Here is a 21387-nt window from a genome sequence, read left to right as displayed (position 1 = left end):
GACATGAACTGTGTGTGAGTGTATGCATGTGGAAGTACAGGCACACATGTGCCATGAAGTGTGTGTGCACACACGCCATGAAGTGCATGTGTGCATGTATGGGTCACACACATGCCATGAAGTGCACGTGAGTGTGCGCACACATGGGAGTGCAGGCACACGCGCCGTGAGCCGCGTGTGGCGGTCAGAGGACAACTTTCAGGCCCGTCCTCGCCTTGCCTCCACCTCTGATGCAGGGACGCTTGCTCCGCTGTTAATTCTTCATTTCACTCTCGGGGCCTCCGGACAATTCTTCTGTCTCTGCCTCTCATCTTGAAGTCAGTATCAGGATGCTGGGATTACAGAAGCCCACTGTGGTCTCTGGATTTTTACATGGTGTCTGGGAATCGAATTCAGGGATTACAGTTTGAGCTGGCGAGTGCTTTACCGACGGAGCCATACCGAGGCAGTCTTAGGAGAGGCGGTCCCGTCTGGCCTGCATTCTGGCCTGGAGCACGCAGGCATGGCTGCTCCTCCTTGAGCTTTTGGCTCCCAGGCTCTCTGGAGGTTGGGAGATGAGGGGAGGTAGAGGATGTCCCAGCCTTAGATTAAAGGTTCCTGGGAGGGTAACACCTGAGCCCTGCTCCCTTAAGGTGCTGGACTTCTGCCTTCCATACTGGGGCTCAGCCCCAGGCCTGGAGGCTCCGCTGTCCTGTTACCTAACACCTTACAGGTGCCACCTGTCCAGCTGTGAAATGTGAGCAGAGTGCTGGAGAGGGCCAGGCAGTGCGTGCTCCCATGGAAGCCACCACTACTGTTGTCATGGTTACTGGTCAGGAAAAGGCCTTGCTGGTGGCTCCCTTGACCTCCTGGAAGGACAGAATAACAGGCTGCTGTCTATCTGGCCAGCAACCTTGATTCCACCCCACCCCCGACACCCTGGCAAAACAGCAGTTCAGTGCCGGCCTGACTGTTCCAAAGAAGCAGGGGATGCAGGGCTGGAACCCGCTAACCATGGGCCCAGCTAGGTTTCTTTGAGACATCCTGGCTGGCCTGGCAGGGTTTATATAAGTCCTTTTCCTCGGAGTGAGGCAGGAGTCAAGACCACCAAGCAGCAAGAACAGGTGGTCTACAGTACTTTGGGGTTGCTGAGGAGAACAGGAGCATGAAGTCGCCTGCCTGACTCTGTTGCTGCCCATGTAAGATGGATCCCCACAGGCCCCCACCCAGCTCCTTCCTGGGCAGTTTAAGATTGAGCATGTACTACCACCTCGTTCCAGCAGAGGGAGGTAAAGAGTCTTAGATGGCCGTGGGTTTTCCAGTACATGACAATGAGCCCCTGAAAAGGGAGGGACACTGGAGTCTCGAAGCCCTAAACTCTGGTGGTAGGCCAGGAAGGACAGGGGTCCATCTGGGGAGAAGAGCAGAAGATGGGAAGTGGTGATTCTGTTCAGAATCAGGGTGCAAAGGGAAGGAAGTTGGGCAAGGGTCATGCAATGAACTTGAGGCCCTGGGGCAGGCCTGGCTGCCCTCCACAGAAGTGCGAATGGGCCAGGGTGGGGCAGGAGCCATGTGCTCTGGCTGCTGTGCTACTGACACCAAAGTGTGCGGTCTGCAGACAACAAGGGGCCAGGAAGCCAAGCCCAGCAGAGTGCTGCACAAATTACATAGGAAGTCACATATGGGGGAATGGCTTAGCGGTTAAGGTGTTTGCCTGCAAAGCCAAAGATCTCAGGTTCGATTCCCCAGGATGCACATAAGCCAGATGCACCAGGGGAACACATGTCTGGAGTTCATCTGCAGTGGCTGGAGGCCTTGGCATGCCCATTCTCTCTCTCCCTCTCTCTGCCTCTTTCTCTTTCTCAAATAAATAAATAAATAATAAAGTTTAAAATTTTTTAAAAAAGAAATCACATATGAATGAGACAGGATCTATCAGATGAAAAAGCAAATAAGGGCTGGAGAGATGGCTCACTGGTTAAAGGCACTTGCTTGCAAAGCCTGCCAGCCCAGGTTCAATTCCCCAGTACCCATGTAAAGCCAGTTGCACAAAGTGGAACATGTGTTTGGAGTTTGTTTGCAGTGGCAAGAGACCCTGGCATGCCCATTCTCTCTCACATAAATAAAAGTAAATAAATATATGGGAGTTTAGGGTTTAAAAAATAAAGTATGAGGGCTGGTGAGATGGCTTAGCAGTTAAAGCATTTGCCTGCAAAGCCAAAGGACCCCAGTTCAATTCCTCAGGACCCACGTAAGCCAGATGCACAAGGGGGCACATGCATCTTGAGTTTGTTTACAGTGAATGGATGCCCTGAAGCACCCATTGGCTCTATTTTTCTTCCTCTCTCTCTGCCTCTTTCTGTCTCTCTCTCAAATAAATAAATAAAATGTGTTTTTTGTTTTTTGTTTAAAAAACAAAAAACTCTAGAAGAAAAGATATGATTCAGGGAGGTTCCAGTAACTTGCCTTGGGACCGTTCACTTCCCCCACACTCACCTGGATGTAAACACTCCTCGCGATGTGTGCTACTGCTTGTGAATGAAGAAAATCCAGCACTGACAGCTTTCTTCTTTCCCCCTTCCTTTTTCCTTCCTCCCTTCCTTTGTTCCTGCCTGCCTGCCCGCCTGCCTGTCTTCCTTTTCTTTCTTTCAGACAGGCTATCGTGCTGTGTTGTAGCCTATGATGGCCTCAAACCCACTCTGTGTTAGGCTGGCCTTGATCTCATGCCCCTTGTACCTAGGCCTCCCAAGTGTTGGGATGTAAGTGTGTGCCACTTCACCCGGCTTCTCCTTCAGTTGTAAGCAGTCTCTCTCGGGAGCCTGGCGAGCAGGCCTTGCTGGCGCTCCAAATGCAGAAGCTGCCAGCCTTCTCCCCAGACTGTGCCTGTGGGGTTCCTCCAGGCGCCGGAGCCCACGTTCTGGGGCAGGGAAGGCACTAAACACTCATAGCCACTCCCTCCCACTCCCTCCCACTCCCTCAGGTGACGCACCTCTCCAAACTCGACGGCGACATCTCACAGGCCACGCTGGACATCACCAACACCGTGTGCAGGCAAGAAGTGCACCAGAAGACACTGGCCGAGCTGGACAAGGAGGTGAAGAGGGCCAACGAGCTCATCAGCAACAGCGAGAGCGAGATCGCGCGGCGCACCATCCTCATCGAGCGCAAGCAGTGTCTCATGAACTTCTTCAAGAAGCAGCTGGAGAAGATGGTGTCCGAGCTGGGGGTGAGGCGCCCCGCTGCCTGGGGCTGGGAGCACAGGGCGGGGGCGGGGCAGGGAGCTGACCTCTGAAGGACACAGAACTGGGTTCACAGGAAGCAGGCGCCCCTCACTCCCTATGCTTGTTGCACAGTGATGTGCCTGTCAGCGTGTGGGGGTGCTCCAGGTTGGGAAGACCCCAGAAAGGAAAGGGCTTAGGCCACACAGGCCAAGGCGCCAACATGACAACCAAAGGATAGGCTGTTTCCACCAAGACACTGCTTGTGGCCGGCCACCAGGAATTCCTTACTGGTTTCACCTGGCATGAAGTGGTCTTATTTTGATCTTTTTCTGTATGTGTATGTGGCGTGTGTGCATGTATACTCATATGTGTGTGAGCATGCATACATGTGCAGGTGCATGTGCATTGCATGGAGGCCAGAGGTCAATGTCAGGTGTCTTCTTCAATCGCTCTCCACCTAACGTCTCTGCCTCCCCAGTGCTGGAGTCACAGGCACACACCACCACACCCAGCATTTATGTGGGTTCTGGGTTCTGAACTCAGGTCCTCATGTTTTTTTTTTTTAATTATTTACTTATTTATTTGAGAGCGACAGACACAGAGAGAAAGACAGATAGAGGGAGAGAGAGAGAATGGGCGCACCAGGGCTTCCAGCCTCTGCAAACGAACTCCAGACGCGTGCGCCCCCTTGTGCATCTGGCTAACGTGGGACCTGGGGAACCGAGCCTCGAACCGGGGTCCTTAGGCTTCACAGGCAAGTGCTTAACCACTAAGCCATCTCTCCGGCCCAAGGTCCTCATGTTTTTGAGGCAAGAACTTTTACCCACCGAGTCATCTCCCCAGCCCTGCTTGGAGTTTTGTTTGTTGTTGTTTCGGTTTATCAAGGCGGGGTCTCACTCTGGCCCATGCTGACCTGGCATTCAATATGTATTCTCAGGGTGGCCTCAAGCTCATGGCGATCCTCCTACCTCTGCCTCCCGAGTGCTGGGACTAAAGGCGTGAGACACCGTGCCTGGCCTCTTTTAATTTTTAATGATCCATGGGCCATACAGATAGGTGGCGTCTGGACATGATCCACGCACCATTGCTGTAGACAAAATGCTGCAGCGAGCTTTGAGGACTCAGTGGTCTACACTTCACCCAGCTGTTTGTAACCCAAGGACCATCATGGGAGTAAAGTCCTCAAGTAGATGGGCACAGGGACGAGCTCTCAGGTAGACCCTATGCTAGAAAGCCCCTCTGGGGCTCTGAAAGCTGCAAACCCAGTTGAGTTCTCAGGAAACAGAGGTCGTGAGCCTCAACAGGCTGCTGTCAAAGGACAGTGTCCAGAGTTCCTTTGGGGAGACAGAAGCTGCGCCATGAGGACTCCTCAGTGGCCTAGCCCTAGGCCTTCAGGACCAGTTGATAGAGGAGGGGGCCCTGGTACTCCTGAAAGCTAGCTGAGCCCCTCAGAGTGAATACTTTGAGCCCCCAATGCTCTGCAGCCCACCCTGAAGGAAAGCCTGGGAACAGAACACCTAGGTCCCTTCTGCACTTACACCAATTATCTCTTCAGGGGGAGGAAGTCGGGCCCCTGGAGCTAGAGATCAAAAGGCTGACGAAGCTGACAGAACAGCACAACAGCAACCTGGCCCAGGCTCAGGTGACCTGGCTCCGCCTGCAGCAGGATCTGGTGCAGGCCACACAGCAGCGTGAGGATCACCTGGCGTCCCTGAACCTGCTCAAGAAGGAGGTTCATATCATGGAGCAGAAGAAGCTGCGCTTGGAGAGTAAGCCCTGTCCGCCACCCTTGACCACACCCACACCACTCCCAGGGGCGGCTGGCTTCCTGGGGAGGGGCCTGCGCCCTGGGACCAAGCTTGGAGCCAGGCATGGTGGCGCACGCCTTGAATCCCAGCACTCGGGAGGCAAAGGTAGGAGGATCACCATGAGTTTGAGGCCACCCTGAGATTACAGAGTGAATTCCAGGCCAGCCTGAACTAGAATGAAACTCTACCTTGAAAAACCAAACCAAACCAAACAAAAAAAAAAAAAAAAAAACATTCTCCAGGGGCTTAGCGGATAAGATGCTTGCCTGCAAAGCCTAAGAATTCATGTTCGAATCTCCAGGTCCTACATAGCCAGACACACAGTGATTCAAGCACACAATGTTACACATGTGCACAGGGGGCATGTGTCTAGAGTTCGTTCACAGTGGCTGGAGGCCCTAGTGTGTGTGCCCATTCTCTCTCAAAAAAAAAAAAATAATAATTACAAAAATAAAACAGGCTTGGGCCATGCATGCCTGTAACCCCAGTTCTGAGTGGGGGTGGAGACACTGGGGCTCACTGGTCAGTCAGGTTGAGTGAGAGAATCTGTCTTAAGGAAACAAAGTGGAAAAGTGACAAATAAGGATACCACTCGGGCCACTGCCCATGCATACAGGGCATGCGCACCACACACACACACACACACACACGCACGCACACGCACACGCACGCACACACGCAAGCCCATATTGTGCCTGTGTCATCTGGTTTGTAAACATGAACCATGCCTGGAGTTTAAGAAACTGTCCGTGTATGTCTGAATCCCCAGACCTCAGAGCTCAGGTAAAAATGCTTGAGGTGCGCAGAGCAGCAGGTCCCCCTGAGCTGCCCCTGGGCTCGTGTGAGTTGACTTCACAGTGTCTCCCTCTGGGTGGAGAAAGCTGCATCTACAATCCAAGAGCCTGCCGTAGTGCTGGGGAGTCTGACTATCCTGGGCATCGCCCACTCACCCCCGGCCTGAGACATCTGGGTTCCACGTGGCGCTGATTAAAGACACCCAGAGAGCGGTCAGCCCAGTGCGGAGCCTCACCTCCACCCCCACAATGGGTGCTGTGGTCTGGGGCCAGTCTCCATGGCCACTCCCCGAGGTCCCGTCGCGTGGCTGCTCTGCCTTCGCTGCCCAAAGCCGTCCCTGGGCGTGGAGCCTTGCGCCTGCAGCTGAACGGTGGCGTGGGAAGGCTGGCGAGGCTGGGATGCGAGGCTGGCACGTGGAACGAGGCAGACAGAGGAGCAGCCAGAGACCTGGCGCCAGGGCTCGTGAGAAAGGCAGAGGACTTGGCACAGTGGACCTGGGTGCTGGTGCCAGTCCCTTCTCATTGCTGGGACCAAACACCTGAGCTGCCGCAGCTGGCGGGAGGAGAGGGTTGGCTTCCGCTCCCGGTGCTGGGGACTGTTTCAGCACGGCCAGGAAAAAATGGCAGAGCAGGGACTGGACAGCACAGAGGAATCATGTAATCTGGTCAAGAACATCTGGTGCCTTCCGCCCCTGCCCTAAGGCCTTTCCCAGGGCACCTGAGCACCAATGTCCCCACCTCAGGAGGAGCATCACCCCCCACCCCCATCAGTTTTCCACTCAACCTGAGGTTCCTTTTTTTCTTTTCCAGGGTAGGGATGGTGTCACCCTAGCCCAGGCTGACCGGGTGCTCCCCACATAGCCCCAGGTTGGCCTCGAACACACAGCTGTCCTCCTACCTCAGCCTCCCCAGTGCTGGGATAAAGGAATGGCAGCCCGGTGAGCCTGGGCCCCTCGCCTCGACCTCCACCACCCTCCCTCCCTCCCTCCCGCAGGTAAGATCGAGCAGGAGAAGCAGGAGCAAAAGGAGATCACGTGCCACATGAAGGACCTGGACAACGACCTGAAGAAGCTGAACGTGCTGATGAGCAAGAAGCGCTGTGGCTCTGAGGAGCTGCAGCAGGACAACCTGGTGGCCGAGGCGGAGTTTGCGCGCGCACTGAAGGTCCAGGACTCGCCTCTCTCCACCCCTTAGTTGCTGGGGAGGGGTCCAGGCGCGGGGCGCGTCCCACAGCGACCCCTTCGCCCCACAGGCCGCGGAGAGAGAGGCCATGCAGATGCAGGACAAGCTGAGCCAGCTCCGCGAGGAGAAGGCCGCCCTGCTGAACAGCCTGGTGGAGGCCGAGTGAGTCCCAGGCCCCTGCGGGCTGCCCTGCCCGGTGGCACCGGTGGCGACAGCCGCCACACGTCGACCCCGCCGGGGAGTGGCTCAGAGCGCATCCTCCCAGACTCAAGAGAGCCATGGGAGACCGCTGTGTAGGGCATGGCCCTCCACCTGGGTGACTGACAGTCACCAGGCAGACCAGTGACCACGAAGGTCACACCCCCTCCAGTGCTAAGCAGTACACACTGTGACCAAGTCAAAGGAAGAAAGGGAACCCCTGCTCTCTTCCTGTTTTCTTTCTTTGTGCTGTGGATGGAACATGGGAGTCTTGCCTTAGCAAGGGTACCGTTCTACCACTGACTCATTCCCTCACCTCACCCTCAACTCTTCACCTTAACTGGAAAACCACAGATGAATGTCTTTCTCAGTTCGTTTCTCGCAAAGCTATTCCCTTTGAAGCAGTTTTACATTGTTACATGCATCTACCGCTCCAAGGTGAACAGTTTTTGAATAGGTGTCCTAGAATGCCCCATGGTTGACAGGATGCGCTCCATAGGGAATGAAGTATGTCAGAGTGGCACAGTCCTCAGATTTGACAGAATCTATGCAGCGATGTTGCCGCTGGGCATATGTCCATAATGAGATTTTAATAGTTTTTGACCATACAGGCTTTTTACTTCTTCTTAAGCCAACTTTTACCAATTTTATTTACTTTCCCAGCTCTTAAAGTTATATATTCATGTTGGGTTCCTATCTCTCAGTTTTTCCCTCTTTTAATTATTTGCTCTCCTCTTCCTCCTCTTTCTCCCCCAAGGATGCTCCTGGTCTCTTCCCTCTCCTCTGTGTCGCCAGGTCTACTTCAAGGGCTGACAAGCCTTTTCTGTAAGGAGCCTGAGTAAAGATTTTTGGTTTCATGAGTCCCTCAGTCTCCCCCAACTCAAACGCCATGAGGCTCTGGGAGAAGCCTGGCTTCTCTAGCTCTGATCCTGCCGCCCCCCACCCACTTCCCTGCAGGCACCAGATCATGCTCTGGGAGAAAAAAATCCAACTGGCAAGAGAGATGCGTGCCGCTGTGGACTCGGAGACTGGGCAGACAGAGATCCGAGCCATGAAGTCTGAGATTCAAAGGATGAAGGTGAGTCCAGTGGAGAACCCCACTTGGTCAGCCCCTGCAGGAACCTCTTGGGCCACCCTGCCAATGACAATGGGTGAGATCCCTAGGGAGGCCCCACAGCTGCCACATTCTAGTGACCCACAGTCTAACAAACGTGTCTGCACACACTGTCCCTTGACTGACCTAGTCACACCAGGGTCTGCCTGACTTTTGTCCTCACCACACAGAAGTAATCACAGAACAGCCTAGATCACACACAATTATACACACATTGCTTTGTGAAATGCTATTTTATCCTTACTCTCAAGCAACCTAGGCACCCTGATCTTTGTTTTGCTTTGTTTTTCGAAGCAGGATCTGACCTTTTACTATGTAGTCTTGGTGTAATCTCGAGCTCACAGTGATCTTTCTACCTCTGCCTCCTGAGTGCTGGGATTAAAGCCATGTGTCACCATACCTGGCCACCCTGATTTTTTTTTTTTTTTTTTTTTTTTTAATGAGAGAGAGAAAAATAGAGGAAATTGGCCTGCCAGGGCCTCCAACCATTGCAATGGAACTCCAGACACATGCGCCATCTAGTGGGCATGTGCAAACTTGCACTTGTCTTACCTTGTGCGTCTGGTTTATGTGGGATCTAGAGAGTCAACATGGGTCCTTAGGCTTCACAGGTAAGCACCTTAACCACTAAGCTATCTCTCTAGTCTGATTTTTAAAAAATATATATATTTGTTTATTTAAGAGAGAAAGACAAATAGAGAGATAATGAGCCATACACCAGGGCATCCAGACACTGCAAATGAACTCCAGACACATGTACCACTTTGTGCATATGGCTTACATAGGTACTGAGGGACTAAAACTGGGTCCCGGCCCCCAACACCTCAGCACTGAAGCAGACCAAAAATGAACCCAACATGGCTCAGGAAAATCTTGCGGAAGAGGGGGCGGAAAGAATGTCAGAGTTACATGTTGGGTCATGATTTGCAGAGACATTTATCATACTAATAACTGGGGGCTAACTCCACAATGCACGACCCATTTTCATTAACAAGGAGGGTCTAATGGGAGGGGGTAGATCACAGATGAGCCTAAATAATGGTACCAAACTGCCTGTATTCACTGAAATGAAAACTAATAAATTAAATTTAAAAAAAAATAAATAAAAATAAAACTGGGTCCCTAGGCTTTGCAGGCAAGTGCCTTAGCTACTAAGGCATCTCTCCAGCCCCACCTTATCTTTTCTTTAAAAAAAAATATTTTTATTTATTTATTTAAGAGACAGAAAGAGGCAGAGAGATGAAGAGAAAGAACGGGCACTCCAGGGCATCCAGCCACTGCAAACTCCGGATGCATTTGCCACCTTGTGCATCTGGCTTATATGGGTCCAGGGGAATCAAACCTGAGTCCTTTGGCTTTGCAGACAAGTGCCTTAACTGCTAAGCCATCTCTGTAGCCCCTGCCTGATCTTTTAAAATGCTGAGTGTGACCCAAAAACTTCTCAGCCTGCTAGTGAGATGAATCCCACTGTGGGACAAAAAGAGTGTCACACGATACAAGAGATGAGAGAGAAAGCCATGCCGGCCTGCACGCATCATGAGGCACCACTGTAACTAAGCCACATGGCCACCAGCGAATCAAAGTGGCATCACTCTGTTTCTTAATATTCTATTTATTTATTTGAGAGAAAGGTAGAGAGCAAGAGAATGGGTGTGCCAGGGCCTCCAGCCACTGCAAACTCCAGACAGTGTGCCACCTTGTGCAACAGGCCTTAGGTGGATACCAGGGAATCAAACCTGGGTCCTTGAGCTTTGCAGGCAAGCATCACTTTTACAATGACAATGTAAATTCACATTCCTCTGGCTATTGAGTTGCTCTTCAGATCAAATGTAGGTGGTGGGCTGGAGAGTAGCTCAGTGGTACAACACTTGTCTAGCAGATACAAGATTTTGGTGCCTAGCGTCAGTTGATAAATAAAAAGCATGTGACATTGGTAAGCTTTGGGGGGTTATGGGGTGCTTTTTTTGGAGCACACTCATTGGGTTGCAGTTATGCCACCCACCCCTTCTTGGTCTTGGACCTGGCTGCCTTACAGTACTGGCCTTCCTGGGTCTCTAGCTTACATACAGCAGTGTAGGACTTCTCAGCCTCTCAGAGCCCATGAGCCAATTCAGAGTAAATCCCACCTCGCCCCTGCATACAGTCATGAGTCACTCTGACAGGGACACACCCTGAGAAATGCATCGTTAGGCGATTTGGTCGTTGTATGAATGTCACAGAGCGAGTGGATCCGACTGGAAATAGCCTATGGCTCCACTTTTTACGCTGCCCATCACTGACAATGTCTCCTGTAAGCACGATGGTGCATATGTCCCATCGATCCTGCTCTCTGGGGGCTCTCACTGTCCCCCCCACTCCTCCCTCCAAAAAAAACCCTGGATCCAGTCCAGGAGAACTGGCTTCTCATGCAGGACTTGGGGAAGGAGGAGAGTGACCTCTAGATCCAGGGTCACACAAGGCACAGTTTAGTGGGGACCACTGGGCCGCAGCATGTGTAGGATGGCAGCAAACCACAAGGCGGCAGGAAGGGGGTCACGCCCCTGGCCTTGATCACACAAACCACTGCCGTATCCATATCAAGTGAAAAGCAGCCCTAACCAGATGCTCAAGGTGGCGCATGCATCTGGAGTTTGTGTGCAGTGGCTAGAGGCCCTGGCGTGCCCATTTTCTGTCTCCCCCCCCCCCCTGATTCATAAATAAATAAATAACAGCCCAACTCGGTGTGGTGATGCACACCTTTAATCCCAGCACTCAGAAGGCCAAGGTAGGAGGATCACTGTGAGTTCGAGGCCAGCCTGAGACTACATAGTGAATTCCAGGTCAGCCTGGGCTAGAGTGGGACCCTACCTCACAAGGCTGTCAGTGTCAATGATTTTGTTGTCCTGTGGGGTTGGGGATAGTTGATAAACCATGATGTAGCTGTGAAGTGAGCTGTCCTTACACAAGGCTAGGGCTAAGATCTGGGCGGCTGCAAGTGGTACTGCTGTGTGCACACTTAAGCTGTGTGTGAGATGTGAGAGACTGAGGCCCCGACACAGCAGTAAGGACACACGGGCATGCTGGGGACAGGATTAGAAGGAGGCCCTTGGCTTGCTTTCTGTCCCCGAGTAGGGAGTTGGCTTGTCACAGCAAATATATGGTTTCTCTGCTTTTCTTTTCTTGTGGTTTTTTGAGGCAGGGTCTCACTGTCGCCCAGGCTAACCTTGCGCTCACAGCCATCCTCCTACAGCTTTCGGACCCTCAACCAGCTGGATGCTGTGGCCTCCACTGTGGAGGTTAGGTCTTTTATACTCAGTCCGCTGGTTCAAATGTTGATCCCTGGAAGCTTCCTCACAGACACGCCCAGCTACCTGGGCAGTCTTTAGGCCGGTCACTCGACAGTGCTGTGTACCTACCACCCCCGCAGTTCTGAGAGGCATCAGCCCATCATCAATCTTTACTTCTTTTTTTTTTAAATTATTTATTTATTTGAGAGCGACAGACATAGAGAGAAAGACAGATAGAGGGAGAGAGAGAGAATGGACGCGCCAGGGCTTCCAGCCTCTGCAAACGAACTCCAGACGCATGCGCCCCCCTGTGCATCTGGCTAACGTGGGACCTGGGGAACCGAGCCTCGAACCGGGGTCCTTAGGCTTCACAGGCAAGCGCTTAACCGCTAAGCCATCTCTCCAGCCCTATCTTTACTTCTTGCCTGTTTTTTTTTTTAATCTTATTAATCACCTGCATCAACACAAAGCTTACATACAACAAAATGTCTGTGTTGAAAGCATCTCAAGACTTTGAGAACTCTTGTGACTCCAGGCAGTTCCGGGCACCCCTGAGGTTGATCACACCCCAGTCCTGGACACTGTCTGCAGACCCTCCATGCAGCCTCCCGACCTCAGTGTCATCCAAATCCAGAAGTCAGTCAATCTCGACACAACACCACTAACCAAACCCCCATCTTGGGCTGAGGGGATGGCACTATGTTTAAAGACGCTTGCAAAGCCTTCTAGCCAGGGTTTGGTTCCCCAGCACCCATGTAAAGCCAAAATGGTCATGCACCTGGAGTGAGTTTGCAGCGGCAAGAGGCCCTGAAGCACCCATATACTTTTCTCTCTCATGAAACTATTTTGAAAATAACAAGAACCCCCATCTCTAGCCATGTTCCACTGGTTATCTCAACATGCACCCAGCAGCTCACTCACGTCCCGGTCTTCCTCCTGCCTCTGGCCTCCTTACTTTCCTATGTTCTTCATAAGAATGTTCCAGTCATTCCCACAGATGTGCGCCAACCCCGGCTCCCGGTAACCCTCTCCGCATTTCTGCCACTTCCCTGGCTCTTGTCCCAGCCCTGCCCAGCAGCCCTGTTCTGTACTCCAGGTCAAGCACGGGCAGCTGCTGCAGAAGCAGGAGAAGATGATCCGGGACATGGAACTTGTGGTGGCGCGCAGGGAGACCATCGTGACCCAGGCACAGGCGCAGAGCAAGATTGACAAGAAGGCTCTCACCCGGACGGACTTCCACTACAAGCAGATAGAGCTGCGGCGGAGAATCAGGGAGGTGCACAAGGTATGTCTACCTCCGTGACCCCAGGAGAATTCCGGAAGGCTGCTCCGTCTAGGCTCCGTGATTGTTGCTGAAGGTGGGACACTGCATCGGTTATATTCTGGGCTCCGCCTCTCTTTACCACGTGTGGTCAGTGTGTGTCCCCTCCCTCTCCGGCTGACCTGAGAAACCTGTTCCCACCTCGTCCCATCACCTGAGGGACCAGGATGCTGGAGCACAGAGAGAAGCCGCGAGGAGCGTGGAGTCAGCCAGCATTGGATCTCGGCCCCGGAGCCTACTCCCCAGCCCCGCTGGCCGCCGGGGCCCATCGTTGAGTCTGCTCTGCCCCTGTGGGCTGCAGCAGGCATTGCTTTGTCCTACTTGTGAAAGGCAGGTGCAGCAGACAGCCTCGCGTCGCTGGGATGAACCTCCAAGCCAGGCACGGTGTGTGGGAGGAAGGGTGTTTACATGAAGCTTACAGATCCGAGGGAACTTCCATGATGGCAAAGGAAGTTGGTCCCCTTTCGCAGGCCCAAGCTGAGAGGAAAGCCACCCCACAAAAGTAAGCCAGCACACCCCAGGAGCCCCCGGCACCCCAGGCACTCTGTGTATCTCTACACTGGAACTCCAAACCCACTGCACACCTGAGGCTGGGTCCGAGGATCTGCCCACAGTGACAGCTGCTCCAGCCAGGAGGCTGCAAATCTAAGTTACAAGCTTTAATAAACTCCTGAATCAATTGGGGGACATCCATTCAAACCACCATGGGGTGGGAGGTAAAGATTGGCGAACTCTGGAACTAGACAAGCCACCTTCTCTCATGCCATCAGCAAAGACTGCTGCATCTCCTGGACCGTAGCCACCATCTGTGAAGGGCTTGTGTGTCCCTTGCTGACCCTGCTGAGTGTAGACGGGCCCAGAGCTATTCCAGGACTTGTCTTGGGTCCAGCAGAACATCCACACCTAGGGGGCTTCCCAGGGCTGAGGCAGACGAGGTCAGCTGTTCTCTGCTCAACAGAAAGGGCCTCTAGGGAGCCTGGGGTAGCCAGGAAGGGTATAAGCCCGCTTGTCAAGGACTCAAGGAGTTTGGGGGCAAGTTGATGGGAATATGGCAGGTACCCATGAGAGCCTGTGTCCCTACACACCTGGACACAGCCCTCTGAGCATGTGATATGTGCCCTGCCATGGGAGGGCACAGGCCAGTGCTGCCCAGTGCCCACTCCCCTGGTGACCAGGCTGGGCTCTAGGGTCAGACTTCCTAGTTTGTGCCACAATAGGTTGCCTGACTGACCAGCTTTGTGGCCTTGGGCACGTGTGGACTCTCTTCCAAGCTTGCTAGGGAACAGCAGTAAGCACCAACGGGGCAGTCAAAGGGTTAAGTGCGACACAGTCATGGCTGTGCACAGTGAGGTGGCACTGGGGACACCTGGGCACATGGACATAGCCCCACTGCTCCCGGGGACATGTTGTCTTGCCTCTTGGTGCCTCAGTGTACGGATCTGACAAGAGAAACTTAAGGAAGGGGTTTACTTCAGTTCAGTTTCAGGTCGCTGGTCACGTGACACCCAGTCAGGAAGCAGGGGTGCCTGCTGGGGCTCAGCTCACTGTCTTGTCTTTGTTTAAGACAGGGCATCACACATCCCGTGTATGCCAGCTGGCCTCAAACTCCTCATATAGCCAAGGATGACCTTGAACTTCTAATCATCCTGCCTGTACCTTCCCAGTGCTGGGGTTATAGGCGTGGGCCACCATGCTCCATTGATGCCCTTTGAGAGGTGGAAACGGGGTTCTGTGAGTGCAGAGCAAGCTCCCTATCAACTGAGCTACAGCCCCAGCTCACTTTCTCCTTTGTACGCAGTCCTTGAACCCCCAGCCCATGGAGTGATGCACCCACATTTAGCGTGGGTCTTTCCACTTCAATTAGCCTAATTAGAAACTCCTTCACAGACCTCTAAGATTTGTCTCTATGGTAATTCTCAATCCAATCAAGTCAGCGAGAACACCCACACACACACCTCCCAGCTGAAATTCCTGCAGGGCAGTGGCTTCTGGATTCCTCTTTGGGAATCCACCAGAGAAGCACCTGGCAGATCCTTAGCCTGATGGCTCTGTCCACCACATGCTGCAGGGGCCCAGCAGGTCCTGTTTCTCTCCTAGGCCACTGACGAGTGCACCAGTGCCATCTCAGAACTGGAAGGAACTCAAAAGGAGCTGAGCAGCTCCCTGCAGGCAGAGCAGCAGATGCTGTTGGCGACACAGGCTGAAACGGATGCTGTGGAAGCCAGCCTCAGCCAGCTCATGACCCTGAAGCAGAAGGTAGACTCCCATCCCGGGACACTAGGGTGGAGGTAGATGTCCATCCCGGGACACTGGAGGGGAGGTAGACGTCCATCCCAGGAGGACACTGGGGCTGAGGCACCTCGGCAGAGGGGTGACTCAAGAGAAGCCAGTGTCCCCAAGCGAAGGCCTCCAGTTAAGTCCAGGCTCATGCTATCTTGCCAGAAGCACACTATTTTTTTTTTTAATCCCTTGTGATTTGTTCACTCAATGTTGCAGTTACCTCCTCATTGCTGGGACAAAGCACCAGGCGAAAGGCAGCTAATGGGAAGCAAGTTTTCTTTTCAAATGCTATTTTTAACTCTTTTTTTAAAAATATTTATTTATTTATTTATTTATTTATTTATTTATTTGAGAGCGCAAGAGGGGGAGAGAGAGCACCAGAGCCTCCAGCCACTGCACTGCATATGCACGCGCCACCTTGTGCATCTGGCTTACGTGGGTCCTGGGGAATTGAACCTTGGTCGTTTGGCTTTGCAGGCAAGTGCCTGAACTGCTAAGCCACCTCTCCAGCCCAGGAGGCAAGTTTTTTTTATTTTGTCTTAAAGTCTGATGGAGAAGCTCCAAGATGGTAGGAAAATGCATGGCGTGAGCAGAGGCTGGCCATCGCCTCTGTCACAGCAGGCGGAAAACATCCCCAGGAGAGTCTGTTGAACACCGGCAAGGGGAAGCTGCTATGACACCCCTAAGCCTGCCTCCAACTCCACGCCTCTTCCAGCAAGGCTTCACTTCCAAAATTGCCACCAGCTGGGGACAAAGCATTTAGAACACATGAGTTTATGGGGGACAGCTAATTTAAACCACCACACTCAATAAATATTCATCGCTATCTATTACAGGGCCAGGCAGCTCTCTGGATGCTGGGCAACAGAATAGAAAGAGACAGAAATCCTAGCTGCCCTTCAGGTCGCATTCTGAGGGCAAGAGCACAGAAAACGAGAAGCAGAAATTAGGGAAAGGACAGTGTGTGTTGGGCACTTGACAATTCTTTGGAGTAGAGAAATGCTGTCAGGGTGGAACGTGGGGCTGAGATTTTGAGTGGGGTGATCCAGGAGGGACACATGGAAAAGACAACTGGGGGCTGGAGAGATGGCTCAGCAGTTAAGGCGCTCGCCTCCGAAGCCTAAGGGTCCATATTCTACTCTCCAGGTCCCACATAAGCCAGACACACAAAGGTGACGCAAGCACAAGGTCGTACATGCGCACTAGGTGGCTCAAGCATCTGGCATTCGACTACAGTGGCTGAGGCCCTGGCATGCCAATTCTCTCTCTCTCCCTCTCCCTCTCCCTAAAATATATATATATATAAATAAACAACAATTTTGCAAAAGACACATTTGAACCAAGACCAGAAGGAGGCGAGGGAAGAGCTCACCCTGTCAGAGGGTGTCTTCCCCACCCTAGACTGCAGGAAGCCCTGGGAGGGACACCATTCTGATCTTGGGACTTCCTTATAGGGATGGGGACAGTGGAGGGGATTCAGGATCAGCAGGGTCCCCTGGCCCTGGGACCATGAGGGGTAGAGGACTTCAGGAGCATGACACACAAGGGTGGCTGCTCAATGCTGGGGAAGTGTCTGCTGCACTAGCTGGGGTTCAAATCTACAGGTGATGGCAAGGTTTCCATAGTCAACCAAGGCAGGAAGAAGCTGAGCCTCAGGCCTGACACACAGTAGCAAACCACCTCCCCTATGGATGCGCAAGGCTCCCAGCCTGCCCACAGGCCCCTTCCTTCTGGTCTGGAGATTCTACCTTTCTCCCTCTCTCCGTCTCTCTCTCTCTCTCTCTCTCTCTCTCTCTCTCTCTCTCTCTCTCTCTCTCTCTTCTCCTACTTCTTCTACTCCTTCTTCCCTCCACCTCTCCAACACAGGCAGGAACTCTCTTGACTTGTGAGGTGACGCCCGGTCTCTTTCCCACCCAGAACCTTTCAGAGATCATAACGCTGCAGACACGAGCCAAGCACATGCAGGCGGTGACAAAGGGGAGGTATCTGTACCTCTTCCGCAACGAACAGTCCCTGCTGGTGGAGCTCAAACGCCTGGAAGACCGGTTAACCCGGATCAACAGCACGCTGGCGCAGGTTCAGGAGGAGTACCCCCAGTTCCAGGAGGCCCTTCACAAGGTGAGACAGAAGATCGCCAGCAAGCTGGAGTCCCCGGAGCCCTCCTAGACAGCACCTGTGCCACAAGCCCGGGTCTGTGACCATGGGAGACTTCAAGTCCCGTGTTCCCGAAAGCCCCCACTGGCATCACTGCTGAGGAGACACGGACAGACCAGCCCCGTTGCAAATACATCCCAGCCACTTACTAGTACACCAAGCGAAGGCAGCGTTTCCGGTCGGCTTTGGTGAGCCTGCCTTTTGCTCTCTGGGGAGACCCGTACATGCAAACCCATGCCCCGGTGGCCCTCACTACTGGGGCGACGGCTCCACGATCTGCCCATGCCCATACCCTGTCCTGGGGCAGGCCCTCAGACCCCACCAGAACTAAGGAAGAAGCCGGGGGCCTCTAGAGTCCCAAGCGAGGCGATCACCAGGGATGCAACCACTTAAGTAAGCGGGTGCTTGTCCTGTTTCTACTGGCCTCTGACCTCGCTCATCAGTCTTCACCGGGATGCACCCTGCTGACCCCACACACACCCTGGATTCCTGAGCCTCATTGCCTTATCACCTCTCTGCAGTTGAAATGGGAAATGTCCTACGAAGTAATTTCAATTTCAAACTTCATAGAGGAAAAATAAAAAAAAAAAAATTAAGACCTGCTTCTGACTGAGGGAGCGAGACACGCTTGTTCTGAAACACTGCCGAATCACAAACCTGACAGGCAGGGAGAGCTCGGCCCCAGCCCCACGCATCCACTGGCCTCAGCTTGCTCTATATCCACTCCATCCCATCTGGCAAGTGGAGGTTGTGGAATGAATTCAGGGTTTGTAATGTCTGGCGAAATGTTTGCATGCCTGGAGGGTTTCTGTTTGTTTGTTTTTGTTTTATACCGTTACTGGAGCTTTTAGGGTCAGATCCTGGGCTCTGGCAGTCCCAACATGCTAAACTCAGCCACTCAACCCCAATGTGCCAATTAAAGAGACAAGTAAGGGCTGGAGAGAGGGCTCCGCAGTTAAGGTGCTTGCCTCTGAAGCCTAAGGATGCAGTTTGATTCCGCAGTACCCACATAAGCCAGATGTACAAGGTGACACACGCATCTGGAGTTCGTTTGCAGTGGCTGGAGGCCCTGGCGCACCCATTCTGTCTCTTTCTCTATCTGCCCCCCCACCCTCAAATAAACAAATAATTTTTTGTTTGTTTTTGGTTTTTCGAGGTAGGGTCTCACTCTAGCCTAGGCTGGCCTGGAATTCACTATGGAGTCTCAGGGTGGCCTCGAACTCATGGCAATCCTCCTACCTCTGCCTCCCGAGTGCTGGAATTAAAGGCGTGCGCCACCACGCCTGGCTAACAAATAATTTTTTAAAGAGACAAGCCAGGCGTGGTGGCGCACGCCTTTAATCCCTGAGACTCCATAGTGAGTTCCAGGTTAGCCTGGGCTAATGTGAGATCCTATCTCAAAAAATGAAAATTAAAAAAAGACAAATAATAGTAAAAAAAAAAAAAAAAAAGGAAGATTTATTCAGTGTGACCACATTGGGAAGAGGAACAAAGGATTCAGTGACGCCAAGTCTGTTCTGGGGTACTGACATGAGGGTTAGGTTTAAATAGAGGGCAAGAAGTATGAAGAAGTATGCATAGGGCTGGAGGAATGGCTCAGCAGTTTATATAAGCCAAAGGACCTACATTCAATTCCCCAGGACCCACATAAGCAAGATGCACAAGGTGGTACATGTATTTGGAGTTCGTTTGCAGTGGCTGGAGGCCCTGGCATGCCCATTCTCTCTCTCTCTCTCTCTCTCTCTCTTTCTTTCTTTTTTTTTTTTTTTTTTAAATTTGAGAGCGACAGACACAGAGAGAAAGACAGATAGAGGGAGAGAGAGAGAATGGACGCGCCAGGGCTTCCAGCCTCTGCAAACGAACTCCAGACGCGTGCGCCCCCTTGTGCATCTGGCTAACGTGGGATCTGGGGAACCGAGCCTCGAACCGGGGTCCTTAGGCTTCACAGGCAAGCGCTTAACCGCTAAGCCATCTCTCCAGCCCTGTCTCTCTTTCTCTCAAATAAACGAATAACAATTTTGTTAAAAAGAGGTATGCAGGCTGGAGAGATGGCTTAGCAGTTAAGCGCTTGCCTGTGAGGCCTAATGACCCCAGTTCGAGGCTCTATTCCCTAGTACCCACGTGAGCCAGATGCACAAGGTGATGCATGTATTAGAGTTCATTTGCAGTGGCTGGAGGCCCTGGTGCACGCGCGCTCTCTCTCTCTCTTTCTCTCTCTCTCTCTCTGTCACTCTCCAATAAATAAAAAAATTAAAATAAGCAAAAATTTTTTTAAAAAGAGGTATGCATAACTAAGCAGTCCTGGTCAAGGTGTGGTCCCGTCCATCCACATTGATCATCATTGTTTGGGCTTCAGTGTGCAATGCAAGATGATCAAGCGAGGTGTCAGTGAAGGAGTTAGAAAATCTCTCTACTTCTGTTGATCCAAGAAGTCTGTAGGGGACTTCCCCCAACCACCACCCCCGCCCCCCCCCCTGCTATTTTGATAACCCCAGGATACCTGACTGGCTATCTTGGAAGAAAGAAGTTCCAAGAAGTTTGCTTCCTTCACATTTACTACTGCTTCTCTCTTGACCTTCTCCTTGAACATAGCCCTCCTTCCCCTCCCCATGCTGGGCAAGCACTTAACATTTCCAGAGTCTCCGCTGCTGAGATGTGAAGTGTCCCTGTGTGTCCCTGTGTAGACTCTCCTCCAATAAAGTCCAATTCCTCTGTCATAGATATTCCAACTTGTCTTTTAATTTTTTTAACTATTTTATTTTTATTTATTTTATTTGACAGAGAAAGAGGGAGAGAAAGAGGGAGAGAATGGGCGCATGCCAGGGCCTCCAGCCACTGTGTGAAATCTCCTGGGAGACAAGCACTGACTCTGGCGGGAACAGGGGCTTCAGCCCTTTCCTCCCGGGGAAATTTTAATTGTTAGAGGTCCATTGTTTCAACAGCCTGTCAGCTGAAGGGAGGGGCACACGTGTCTCCATTGTCTCTTCTCCTGCCAGGGCCATTATAATGCTGGGCATGGAACCAGGTCCTTGCACATGCTAGGCACATGCTCAGCACATGCTCTACCACTGAGGCACAGCTACAGCCTTCACTGTTTTTTTGTTGTTGTTGTTGTTGTTTGTTTGTTTTTTTTTGTTTTTTTTTTTTTAAAGAGCAGGCCTTTCTTTTTTTTTTAATTTTTATTTATTTATTTGAGAGCGACAGACAAAGAGGCAGAGAGAAAGAGAGAATGGGCACACCAGGGCCTACAGCCGCTGCAAACGAACTCCAGACGCGTGCGGCCCCTTGTGCATCTGGCTAACTTGGGTCCTGGGGAGTCGAGCCTTGAACCGGGGTCCTTAGGCTTCACAGGCAAGCGCTTAACTGCTAAACCATCTCTCCAGCCCTTGTTTTTGGTTTTTGAGGCAGGGTTTCACTCTAGCCCAGGCTGACCTGGAATTCATTATGTAGCCTCAGGGTGGCCTCAAACTCACTGTGATCCTCCTACCTCTGCCTCCCCAGTGCTGGGATTAAAGGCGTGTGCCACCATGCCCGGCTGCCTTTGTTTTCTTGAGACAGGGTCTCACCATGTAACACAGGCTGGCCTTGAATTCACAATCCTCCCTCCAACTTCTGAGTGCTGGAATTATGTGCCCAGCTGACTCATGTTTTGTTTTTCAATTTTTTTTTTTTTTTTTTTGAAGCAAGCCCAAAGAGCAAGACTGAGACAGAATTGGTCGGCCAGGGCCTCCAGCCACTGCAATAAAACTCCAGATGTGAGCGCCACCTTGTGCGCATGTGAGACCTTCCGCACTTGGGTCACTTTGTGCGTCTGGCTTACTTGAGACCTGGAGAGTTGAACATGAGTCCTTGGGCTCCGCAGGCAAGCGCCTTAACTGCTAAGCCATCTCTCCAGCCCATGACTCATATTTTCAAGAAAAAAAATTTTTTATTTGAGAGAGATAAATTATTGTGTGCCAAGTCCTTTTGCCTTTGCAAATGAGGCCTGTGCCATGCATCTGGCCTACAGATTTGCTAGCCAGTGCCTTTAACCACTGAGCCATCTCTCCAGCCCCCTGACTCATCTTAAT

General features: G+C 52.2%; 1 protein-coding gene across 1 annotated transcript in view; it reads left to right on the top strand.

Moving 5' to 3' along the window:
• Positions 1–18313, top strand: part of Ccdc40 (coiled-coil domain containing 40) — a 63184-nt gene extending 44871 nt beyond the window's left edge. The window contains exons 13-20 of the mRNA XM_045159564.1: positions 2960–3205; positions 4756–4969; positions 6797–6966; positions 7055–7146; positions 8140–8260; positions 12659–12847; positions 14981–15139; positions 17081–18313. Of these exons, the coding sequence (XP_045015499.1) occupies positions 2960–3205; positions 4756–4969; positions 6797–6966; positions 7055–7146; positions 8140–8260; positions 12659–12847; positions 14981–15139; positions 17081–17329 (1440 nt within the window). The 3' untranslated portion in view covers positions 17330–18313. The remainder of the gene's footprint in view (positions 1–2959; positions 3206–4755; positions 4970–6796; positions 6967–7054; positions 7147–8139; positions 8261–12658; positions 12848–14980; positions 15140–17080) is intronic.
• The last annotated feature ends 3074 nt before the right edge of the window (positions 18314–21387 follow it).

This window comes from Jaculus jaculus, chromosome 9 (genome assembly GCF_020740685.1).
Source record: "Jaculus jaculus isolate mJacJac1 chromosome 9, mJacJac1.mat.Y.cur, whole genome shotgun sequence".
Classification (NCBI taxonomy): Eukaryota; Metazoa; Chordata; class Mammalia; order Rodentia; family Dipodidae; genus Jaculus; species Jaculus jaculus.
Note: the sequence above shows the minus strand (reverse complement) of the source record. Positions and strands in the feature narration are given on the sequence as shown.